The 12,174-nt window shown below is 39.3% G+C and overlaps 1 protein-coding gene across 1 annotated transcript; it reads right to left on the bottom strand.

The window, feature by feature from the left end:
• Positions 1-9,509: 9,509 nt before the first annotated feature.
• LOC106441525 (NAC domain-containing protein 87-like) lies at positions 9,510-11,424 on the bottom strand. Its single transcript, XM_048771231.1, has 3 exons — positions 10,998-11,424; positions 10,428-10,708; positions 9,510-10,200 (listed from the first exon to the last, which is right to left on the bottom strand). Exons 1-3 carry the CDS (start codon positions 11,197-11,199, stop codon positions 9,673-9,675), a joined length of 1,011 nt encoding a protein of 336 aa, XP_048627188.1. The 5' UTR covers positions 11,200-11,424; the 3' UTR covers positions 9,510-9,672.
• Between the last annotated feature and the right edge of the window lie 750 nt (positions 11,425-12,174).

A 12,174-nucleotide genomic window follows, 5' to 3' on the forward strand; every position in this document is an offset into this window, starting at 1 on the left:
ATAAACAGGGGGGTCAAGCTGAACTATAAAGCAAGCTAAGATCTAGCCACAACTAAGGAAAGGCTTTAGATAGACTCGTAACAGCTGTTTTGAGCTCTTATTATCACTGGAAAACAGCAGGTATCTAGATGGCATTTTGATTACAAATGTAAGCATCACTAGTCAGAGACAAACAGGCAAGAGTAAGCCTTAACGTAAGTTTATTTTTTTACGCATTTTAGCGGATCCATCTGCCAAGGCCCATGGACTTCATATCTGCCCAATATCTTAATGTTATGCCTCATCTTGTCAAACCCATGAGCCATGAGCACATGGCATAGCTGTTACTTGCTGTCTAACCTGCTGATCCCACTACAAAAGCGACATACTGAAATGTTTCTCGTCTGTAGTGATTCTTGCTTTTTACAGAAGAATCTTACAAATATGAAATGTATGTGATATAACAAATCAGCTGTTAAAAAAACATTCTGAGAAATTGCAAAAGACATAATAGAAAATCAGTTCTAATCATCAATTGTAACCGATTTGGACCGGTTAAGTAAAAAACATGTTTCGAATGGTACTAGGTTTGAATCACGAAAAGGTAGACAAAGCTGTTTTGTGGTGGAAATCCATTGGCTAGTGCGCATGTGAGTCTGTGACCGTCAAATCTCCTTTTCCAACATAGTACGTTATTTAATTATATTTTTGATAGAGTACTTAGTACTAGGTTTGTATTATTATTGTGTGATTTATAGAAAAGGTAACATTAATCTATTTATTTTATATATGAAAAGGTTGAATATTATGTAGTTTAAAAAAAATTGGTAGAAATTCGCACTTGTTTTTTCTAGTGTCTTGAATTTAGGTGAGGACAGAAAATAGAACTGACACATACTATTAAACTACAATCACCAATCAAGTTCAGTGTTCATCATGACAAGAAAAGATTCTAGTTCAATGTATATACCTTCCTGAAGACAAATTGATTGTACTTATAATAGTAAATTGTTTAATGTAGATAACAATATAAATTGGAAGAAAACGGAAAAAGAAAGAGACGGGAGAGAATAGGTGATAAAGATTAAAGGTCATATCATCTAGAAACCCAAAGAAAAAGGGAAAAGAGAACGGTTAGCTTTTGCTGCAGGTATCGATCAAAAAGCTTCCTTTAAATGGAAAGTTCCGTAATTATGCGCACTCAGATAATGCTCATATTCATGCATCTTTTTTTTTTTTTTTCTTTCTTTCTTTATCCCCCAAAATTACTATTTCATTCGATTACGCATATGATAATTTCATTCATAAAGAATAGCATATGATACATAAACCAAGTATAATCTACTAATAAACCAAGTATCATAAAGAATATGATATATAAACCAAGTATGATATATAAACCAAATATTTCTTTCTTTCTTTCTTTTTCCCCAAAATTACTATTTCATTCATATATAAATCGATTCCTCATATGATAATTTCATTCATAAAGAATAGCATATGATATATAAACCAAGTAATCTACTAATAATTAAAAAGAAGAGATATCCACTTAACCTCTTCCGAAAATAAGGAAAGAAAACTTAATATCTATATATTTTGTCAACATGAAGAGGACTTTATAATAGTGGAGAAAATGAAGAATCTATAAATAATAAAAACGAGAAATTATTCTATGTGTGTGGCAGAAGTATCCATAGTATAGAGTTTTGTTGTATACAATTATAATTAGGTTTATACTTGCATCATTTTTTATGATTTAGTTTATGTCCAAAATTCAACAAAATAATTAATGAGATTCATGTCCTGATTTTGAGGTGGAAAAGACTCACACGCTTATTTCCAAACAATCATAGTACTAGTAGTCTAGTACATTGAACTAGAGGCATCATTTATTTGTGTACGGTTAATCGGTTAGTCGCCTAGATAATTATCTAAATACATATCAACGTTTGAAACATTTTTGGACATTATGGTAGTAAGTGCATTGAAAATATCAAAGATATGAAGAAACTATAGATGAAGGAAACTTAAAATAGGATGTATTAGCATGGCATTATGTATATACAACAGGTTGTTTCTTTGGTGCTTTTCAAATTGGTGCATCTTCTATGAAAAATGTATATCTTTGTCGTTTTGTATATTAAAATATCAAGAATTCAATTCAAAGAATATTATATATAGTACATTTAACCAAAAAACAGATCTGCTGCCAAATCTTAAACACAGATCTGAAGCTATATATTATTCTATGTAAAGACAAGCTTTGTGCTTCGGGACCCAAGAAAAAAAATTCCTTAAGATACTATTTAAATGTATTGATGAAAGAACGAAAGATATGTATTTACGATATTAACAGATGTTATCACAAGTGCTGAAAAAATGATATGAAACGTACGAAAAACTTCCAGTTATTAAAATATTTAGTAGGAAAATGTAATGTGATTGATGTATTAACCAAGTTCCTTAAGACACAAGACTTAGGGATCTGGAATTGTATTTACACAAGAAACACATATCATAAATCACTGTTCTTAGTTGAATGATACTATATTAATAGATAGTGTCATAATAATCTAATTTATTGTGCATATGACAAGGCTAATATGCTGCCCAGATTCGGGGAACATTCACATGCTTCATGAGCTGTGTTTCTTTCCTCTCTGTGAGATTTATTCAAATACCATCAATATGCATTTTTCAATATCTTAATTCACAAACAAGAAGATAAAGTAAATTACTACTAATATTAATTTATCAATAAACATTATGTTGATGGTTAAGTGATTAAAAGTGATGCAAATGGTACTGAATACAATTTATTAACATCTATTACCATAAATGATGTAATTGTATTATCTTGCGTTGTATAAACTGTTAACACAAAGACCTAACATTTTCACGAAGTTATTGATTTATGGGCTTTTTTTTAAATGTGAACGTTAGAATATGAGTTTGAACTTGTCTGAGTATATCGAATTGAAGTAACAACGCTAGCCTATAGATCGTAAATCTTGGGTAGCCAAAACTCTACGAAAATAATATATATATATATATGTGAAATTATATGTATAATATAGTGTACATTGATATGTATTACCTAGCACTAAAAATCCCAAACAATCACAACCCCTAATTAACCAATCAACTAATAATGAAGCGAACATAAGGATAAATCCCCAGTTCACTGGCAAACTGAAATTTCTCTCCCAGGCACTACTCCCTAGAACGGTCCGTAGAAATTTGACTTTCTACCCTTTCCCCGTTTACCCGCCAGTTCCTTTCCAGTTTTCAGCTCTGGTTTCTCTGTTTACCCGATCTCGATTTTAAAAACTTCCCTTTCTTAGTAATATCTTCTGGACTTTTCATCTCTCCTGGTCTTTAACCACCGGGTTCTACCCCCGACCCGGGTCGGAGGGACGCCGTCTACCACCGCAGAAGCTCCGGTAAGTACCTCTCCAATGGACACTTTTCAACTTCCTCCTCTTTGCATTTGCTTGCCTGGTATCTGTTCCACCAGTACTTGGTAGCAGAACAAATCTGGAATCTCAAACCTAAAAATCATTCCTGAATCTTACGAATCTCACAGAGCTTTTTGCTCTAAGAATCTTCTCACTTGAAAAAGTGTTGAACTGTCACTGAAGCTCACGTTTTGTCTACACTGCAACACTACGGGTACTATGTCTCGGCGCATCTCATATGCTGAAAAAGGAAAAGGGGTCCAAAGACCTAGCTCTCCCCCTCGACGAGGAAGAGTCCAACTTCCTGATTATGACAACTCAGAGCTGATGAGGAAACATGCCTTAACACTTATCGGTCGAGTCACCAACCCTAAAGCTCAACGACTATGGTCTCTCATCCCCTTCTTTGCTGACCACTGGAAATGTAAAGCAAGACCTTTCGGTTCGGAGCTAGGAAACGGAAAATTCCAGTTCCAGTTTGAGAATCAAGAGGACATGCAATCCGTTCTTGACAACAGACCGTATCACTTTGCTAAGTGGATGGTTATCCTCCAACAGTGGGAGCCTAACATCTCACCAGAGTTCCCTTCCCAAATTCCCTTTTGGATAGAAGTGCAAGATGTGCCAGTACACTTGTGGAATGAAGCTATCTTAGAAGGCATTGGAAAGGATATTGGAAAATTTGAATGCTGGGAGATAACACCTGCAAAGGCAAGACTTAAGGCTTTTATCAATGGCCTCCGCCCTTTAATGTTCACCTCCACGCTGGAATTTGCAAACGGTGACGAAGTCGCAGCCTCTTTGGTTTACGAAAAACTGGAAAAACACTGTAATCTATGCTTTATGCTAGATCATGAAAAGGAGGATTGCCCACTCAACAAAACCCAGATGAACATCAAGAATACTACCCCAGAAATCAGCACCCGACGCTCTAGAGAACACTCTACGTCTCTGCAGAAAAACACTATCTTGTCAAGGACCGGTAGTAAAGAGCAGGACTACCGCCAGCCCTCAGGCTTTATGAGAGATGCAAGAAAACCTGCTACTGGTTACCCAAGCACCTCACCTAGACGAAACTACTACGGTAATGACTCGTATGCGGGGAGTAGAAGAGTTAACAGAGACCCACCTGCTTCTAGACAGGAGTACCCTCATAAACAACTATCCGGACCGTCTCGCCCCCACACCTCTCACAGAAATGCTGAACCCAGATGGGTTGACACCGGAAGAAGACTAGCTCCCATGGGGTACTCTCGCTCGAGAGAAACCCAACACTCTGCAAGCGCAAATAGGGAGTGCAATCCTCCTGGAGGGCATGAAGATGTTCTGTTTCACCAGAACCACCTTGATACAGAAGCTTCCTCCTTCCGAAACTCGCAAACTTGCCTCCCAACACCCCCCCCTGCGATACCAAGTGCTATTGAGAGAGCAACAATGGAAGCACGCGCAGAATTGCGGGAAGTTATCATCCAATACACCAGCTGCGCTGACCCATCCGAAAGTGCTGCAAGAAGAGAGAGAATGAGGTTAGCTGAGGAAAGGGGAGAAACAGATGAAGTAATTCGAAATATGGTTGCAACCGCTACTGCTTTGAATGCGAATATAGTTAATGCTAACGAAGTAAATGTATTGGGACCTACTACGGAGTTAGGTACAAGTGAGCTTATTGAGCATAACCCAGCAAGAATCCCTGCCATTAATCGCTTGGGACCAGTCCCTAAAGATAAAGCAACCATGCTAACCCCAGAGGCAAACAGAGTCCACGCAAAAAAGAGATTGGGAAGGCCCCCTCTTGCTAACAAGCCACCTAAACCGCTGGGAGTTAATACTAATGCAAATGGCAAAAAGAGAAAAGTCCCCATTAGGATCTCACCCAAAAGACGCTTAGCCCCAACCTCTTCTACTAGAGGGACAAGCTCACGAAGGAATGCTTCAAATGCACAGACTAGTCAACCCCAAACAGGAGCGCAACCTGCAGAGTCTCAACCACGATCCCAGATCATCCCTGCGATCGTGAAGAGGAAGGTGGATTTTCAGAATCCACCCGCTCCAATTCCTTAAAAATTATCAGCTGGAACTGCCGAGGGCTGGGGAATACCTCGACAGTCCAGAAATTGAAAGAGATCCATAAACGTTTCTCTCCTGATATCTTATTCCTCTCGGAGACAAAGAATCCCAATGAATTTGTCCTCCGAAAATGTAACTCATTGGGATATAAAAACTCTAAGCTGATCCCACCACAAGGGCATGGTAGTGGCGGGTTAGCTCTGTTCTGGAGAGATGGTCTGCAGCTGACTACTACCACCAGTTGCAAGAATTTTATCAATGCAGACATCTGTTATGAAAACAAGAACTTCCTCGCAACCTTCTTGTATGCTGACCCTGATCCGAGTCTGAGGAGACAGAACTGGCTTGAGCTCACTGAAGAATTTAGCGATAAAGACATGGCTTGGTTCCTTATAGGAGACTTTAATGACATTATTAGCCATCAAGAAAAAACAGGAGGCCGAGAGAGAGCAGAAGGCTCGTTTGGAAACTTCAGATCCTTTCTCTCTGAATGCGACATCTATGACCTGCCACATTGTGGAGACTTCCTATCTTGGAGAGGGGTTCGCGGAACTGAAGTAGTAAGGTGTCGCCTGGATAGAGCCATGGCCAACAGCCACTGGTTTGAGCTATTCCACTCTGGAAGTGTTGAATACTTAAAGTATGAAGGATCAGACCATAGACCCATCATTGCTTGCTTTGATACCAAGAAAAAGAAAGGAAAAGGGTTATTTCGTTTTGACAGAAGACTTAGAGATAACCTGGATGTTAAAAAGCTGATTGAAGAAACTTGGAAGAGGGCAGGCAAAAGAAACGTTCAGTTCAAGATTAGCCAGACAAGAAGTGCCATAGTCCAATGGAACAAAGAACAACAGAGAAACAGCAAACTACTCATATGCCATTGGAAGGAGGAACTGGAAAAAGCGATGACCAGCCCGGTTAATAACGAACAGCTCCTCACAAAGCTGAACTCTGACCTCAAAGAAGCTTATAGAGCTGAAGAGGCCTACTGGAAACAAAGAAGTAGAAACCTATGGCTCAGCTTGGGAGACAGCAACTCGGGCTTCTTCCATGCTCTCACCAAGGGAAGGAATGCGATCAATAATTTCTCTGTAATGGTTAATGCTGAAGGAATTCCTGTATTTACAGAAAAAGAAATTACAGAGACAATTGTTTCTTATTTCTCTGATCTCTTCACCTCAGTTCCAGGGGATAGAGTGCCAATCGTCTCAAAAGCCTTAATCCCAAGAGTCACTGAAGCAGAGAACCAGGCACTTATCTCTACACCAACCGCACTCGAAATTCACTTGGCTTTACTTGCTATTCATCCGGACAAAGCTCCTGGACCGGATGGGTTCTCAGCAAGTTTTTTCCAAGCAAATTGGTCCACTGTTGGCCCAGAAATTGTTGCTGAGATACAAGCGTTCTTCACCTCTGGTAAAATGCCAAGATCACTAAATGATACGCATGTCAGATTGATTCCGAAGAGTACTGGAGCGTCCGTAGTCTCAGATTATAGACCAATTGCGCTATGCAACGTCTACTACAAAATAATCTCAAAACTGCTAGCAAACAGACTCAAGCAGGTTCTACCGGACCTGATCTCGGAAAATCAATCTGCCTTTGTGCAAGATAGAGCTATTGTCGATAACATACTGATATCTCACGAAGTACTACACTTCCTGAAAACCTCAGATGCCTCGGTACGTTGTTCAATGGCCGTAAAGACTGACATGAGCAAAGCCTACGACCGCCTTGAATGGGATTTTATAGAAGCTGTTCTCCTTCAACTTGGGTTCCACGCAAACTGGACAAACCTGATCATGCAATGTATCAAGACAGTCTCCTACTCTTTTCTGATAAATGGTTCAGCGCAAGGCAGAGTGAAACCAAACCGAGGAATCAGACAAGGAGATCCCCTATCTCCCTATATCTTCATCATCTGTAGCGAGGTATTGTCCGGTCTGTGTAAAATTGCCCAAGAGGACAAGACGCTGCAAGGGATAAAAGTTGCTACTAATAGCCCTAGGATAAACCATTTGCTCTTCGCGGATGACACACTCTTCTTCTGCAAGACAAACCCCCGAAGTGTGTCTACCCTGCTTAGCATCCTGTCTCTATACGAACAAGCTTCTGGACAGCGCATCAACCCGCTGAAATCTGGCGTCACTTTCTCAAACAAAATGCCCCAAGAACTGAAGGATAAAGTAAAATCAGATTTGGGCATTGAGAAAGAGGGAGGAGTGGGGAAGTATTTAGGAGTACCAGAGCACTTTGGAAGGAAAAAGAGAGACCTATTCACTCCTATTGTAGATAGGATCAGACACAAGGCGTCTAGCTGGTCCACTAAACAGCTCTCAATGGCCGGGAAGATGGTTCTACTCAAAGCTGTACTCTCTGCGATACCCAACCATTCAATGCAATGTTTTAAACTACCACAGTCCTTATGCAAAAGAATTCAATCAGCTTTAACCCGATTCTGGTGGGACTCAAAGGAGGGTAAGCGTGGAATGTCCTTAGTGGCTTGGGATACTATGATCAAAGCGAAAAGAGACGGTGGATTGGGTTTCAGAGACATCCAAAGCTTCAATGATGCCCTCTTGGCAAAGATCAGTTGGCGCATCCTCTCATCACCATCCTCCCTCCTAGCACGCGTCCTAGCTGGTAAATATTTCCACAACCAAGAGTTTCTCCATGTTAAAGCCCCATCTGCATGCTCCCACGGCTGGAGAGGCATCCTTATTGGACGTGACCTGATAAATGAACAACTGGGATGGGCCATTGGAAATGGGGAAAGTGTGTCTGTTTGGAACGATCAGTGGCTCTATGCTGATCGAAAAGGTACCCCAATGGGACCTGCCCCTGAAAGCTCTAAGGACGTAAAAGTTGTGGACCTCTTCATAGAACAGACACGAGTATGGGATGCCCAAAAGATCGAGGACCTGCTTCCTCTCCTTCAAGGTACAATCATGTCGATCAAACCCAGTAAGTGTGGAGGCAGTGACAAGAGAATTTGGTTAAACCAAAGCTCGGGACAGTACACTGCTAAATCAGGCTATTTTGTTGCCCTTCAAAAGAACTACCCTATGCTGGCTGAACCTCAGGGTCACCACCAAGACTGGATACAAGATCTTTGGAAAATCCCTATGACGCCTAAAATAAAGCTACTAATCTGGAAGATCAAGCATGGCGCATTACCAGTGGGAGAAGTTCTAAGGGCAAGACAGATTATCCCTAACTCTAAGTGCATCAGGTGCGATTGCTCCGAAACTATCAACCACCTATTTTTCCATTGCGAGTTTGCTCGTAAAGTTTGGGAATTAATACCTGTTTCGGGAGGCTTTAACTGTGATCAAGTGGTGACTTTTGATGCGGCCTGGAAGACAGCCCTTCAGGCTACTGTTCTCCCCCCAATAGGGCTAGCTGATACTTCTCTTGCCCCATGGATCATTTCCTCAATATGGACGGCGAGAAACTTCCTGATTTTTCAAAAAAGACAATTCTCAGCTCAAGAAACTATGGTAAAGGCAATTTGCGATGCAAAGGAATGGAAATCAGCACAACCAGCCCTCTCCCCTCCAACTCGCAATACGATCTACCCGCCCATTAGACACAATTATGAATTTACCTGCAGATCAGACGCGGCGTGGAAGAAAGAGCTCAATAGTGGAGGCGTGGCGTGGAGTTTCTACAACTCCTCTGGTGAGAGACTCAACTCTCACAGTGAACCTGTTGCGTTTGTGATCTCGTCTCTTGTGGCGGAGGGACTAGCAATACGCTCGGCGATGGAGCATGCAATTGCTCTGCAGCTTGGATCAGTGATCTTCGAATCAGACTCTCTACAGTTGGTGGCAGCTATTGTGGGCGATTCAAATTTCTCGGAGATTCATGGAATCCTATCTGATATTCGCCTTCTATCTACCTCTTTTGTTTCAATTTCGTTTCGTTTTATCCATCGAGAAAACCTTAAGTTTGAAGACTCTATGGCTAAACAAGCTCTCAGTCGTTTTGTAGTGAATCCGGTTTAACCAAACCATCTAATGAAATTTCTTGTGTTACAAAAAAAAAAAAGGATAAATCCCCTAGTAAATCCTACATGTATATGTATTAACTACTAACAAATATACTCTTTCACCACAATTAAATAATAAAATAACTATAATTCTCCCAAACTAAGTAAAATTATTCAGTAGTCCCATAAGATCCCCCTCAAGTCACATAGATCTTCGTAAGACTTGCTACCATTCACCATTCCCATCATACTCATCTCTTGCTTCATTACCGGACCCGAAGACACCTCTGCGGTCGTGGTCGCATTGACATCTGAGCTTAGGCATGTCTCTTGAGATACACTAACAAGAGACTGCTCCATCTTGACCATCTCCTTGTTGTTATTGTTGTATGTTGAGCCGGAACCAGAACCAGAAGCAGAACCAAAGCCCTGGTGGTTAAAGATTGGTTGGTAACTAGAGTTGAATGGATGTGGTTGGATTGGTGATGAGATGTCGTAGGTTGGAGGGTTGATGGGTTTGAAGTTGGGTTGACCCGTGAAACTCGGATCTATGAGAGGAGGAAGAGATGAGAAGTCTAGGAAATGATCAATGTTTTCTAGAGAATCCGTTCTTGCGAGATCTTCCATGGGTATTCTCGTCATTTGCTGAGTTGTAGTGGAAGGATTGTTCTTGTGAAAAACCCTACACACGACCCAGTCGTCCTGTAATCAAGATAACAAATAAACAAAGAGATTAGGTCTGGTTATGAGTTTGGATTCAATTAATCTTTTATTTTCTGACGCTTGGAACTCAATCATGGATTGGATATATAAGACTTCATCAAACTTATTGAAAAGGACAAAATCTTCACCAAATTTAACATACTTTTGGTTTAAGAAAACTAATACTAAAAATGAGAATATAAGGTCTTAGTTTTATATAAACTTACCCTTGCGGTTTTGGGGAGATTGTGGTAAGAATATATGCCTTCAAGACGATACTCATGCATGACCCAATTAGTCTTTTCACCTCGTGGAGCTCTTCCTCTATAAAACACTAGTGTTTTCTTCATGCCAACGAGACAACCTTTGCCTTTGAAGATCTCCTTGTCCTTCCCGGTCGCTTTCCAGTAACCGGACTCGGTTGCACGGTTCGTCCTCATACCGGTCGGGTACTTCCTGTCCCTTTGACAGAAGAAGTAAAACTCTTTCTCCCCCATCTTTGCCCTCTCTATACACACCAACAAAAAACACAAAAATTAATAAGGAGAATATTAATCAAGAAGTCTTTCATTTGTGTTTTAAAAAGTCAAAGAAAATTTATAATCTGCTTGGTTTTAGATGTTTGAAAATTGGATTAAAAACAAGGTATAGCCTCGTTTTGAAATATGATTCAAGAATTGGTAATCTTAATCAAGAAGCTAACCTTCTGTGTTTTATGTGTGAACACACTTGGAATGGTCAAAGAACAATTGAATTTTGAGTTTTGGTTATTGAAATTTTTATTGAATACAACTTACTTGGCAAATCCCAGGGCTCACACTTGTTAAGATCGGCTTCTCCCATGGCCACAGCCGTGAATCGGCTGTCTAAAACCTTCTCTTTGAGGTAGGATGATATGATCTCTTCATCTGTTGGATGAAACCTGAATCCAGGTGGTAAATCCACAAGCTCATCACCTCCACGATTCAACACCACGCCTGATTCTACCACAACCGCCATAACTATATAACAGTGTAACAATATATATGTGTATTTGTCACTCTTTTTTAATTTAAAGATTCAAGAACAAGAGATCAAGAAAAATAGATGAGATGATTTAGAGAGAGAGAGAGAGAGAGAGAGATAAACACAAGAAGGAGATGAAGAAAGAAAATGATTTTGACAAAGCTAGCTGGAGAATCTTTTGGGCAGTTAAAGGCAGAGAAATAAAAGTATTGAAAGAGTGGAAAAGTGGCTTATATAGAGGAAATAGAGGAGCTTTGTAAATAAATAAAAGATAAGAATTATTATTGTTTCTTTCTTCATCTTTTCCTTCTTTTTGGTGATTTTGAAAGATCCGTAGACTCCAAGCAACTTCCTGAATTGTTGAACAAGTTTCACATAGACAACAATTCGATCATTATTTGTTTTTATATATTTTATAAATTATTAATCTCAGTCATATTATTAATAGTCTTTCTAATTATTTTTTCAACCTATTCATATGAATTTCCATAAATGTGATTAATAGTTTCTTCTTAGTTATAGGCTTATTATTGCAATGCCTGTGGGACAGCTGGTTTTGAAACCAAGAATCTGTGGGAAAGAAAGCTTGTAGAATAAATGGTATCAAACAGAAAAACGTGTGGAAAATAAATTCACTAAAACTGGTTATAATAAGTTGTAACTTTTTTGTGTGGACCATGATTAAAGATTGTCTTTAATTAATTTGTTTAACGTCCTCCAGAAAAAGGCCTTAAGCAATCTCCTCTTTTGTATTTAGTTATTTACCGAGTTATTTATTAATTTTAAATTTCTTTATACAAGTATCCATTAATGTATCGTTTAATAAAGTCGAGAAGATTATACTTGTATGGATAAAGTAATTGTTTCCGTGTATATTAGAGAATATATATATATAGTTAATTGATTATTATTGACTTGTTTAACACCGCTTCATCTACTTCAAAAAGCTGTGGCATTTTTATATGGTGT

This window comes from Brassica napus, chromosome A3 (genome assembly GCF_020379485.1).
Source record: "Brassica napus cultivar Da-Ae chromosome A3, Da-Ae, whole genome shotgun sequence".
Taxonomy (NCBI): Eukaryota; Viridiplantae; Streptophyta; class Magnoliopsida; order Brassicales; family Brassicaceae; genus Brassica; species Brassica napus.

Bases quoted from the DNA above. Each gene is read 5' to 3' on its own strand.
- LOC106441525 (XM_048771231.1), bottom strand. From the start codon at position 11,199: ATGGCGGTTGTGGTAGAATCAGGCGTGGTGTTGAATCGTGGAGGTGAT. The intron at 10,709-10,997 runs GTAAGTTGTATT...TGGTGTGTATAG, and splicing joins TGAGCCCTGGGATTTGCCAA to AGAGGGCAAAGATGGGGGAG. The intron at 10,201-10,427 runs GTAAGTTTATAT...TCTTGATTACAG, and splicing joins ATCTCCCCAAAACCGCAAGG to GACGACTGGGTCGTGTGTAG.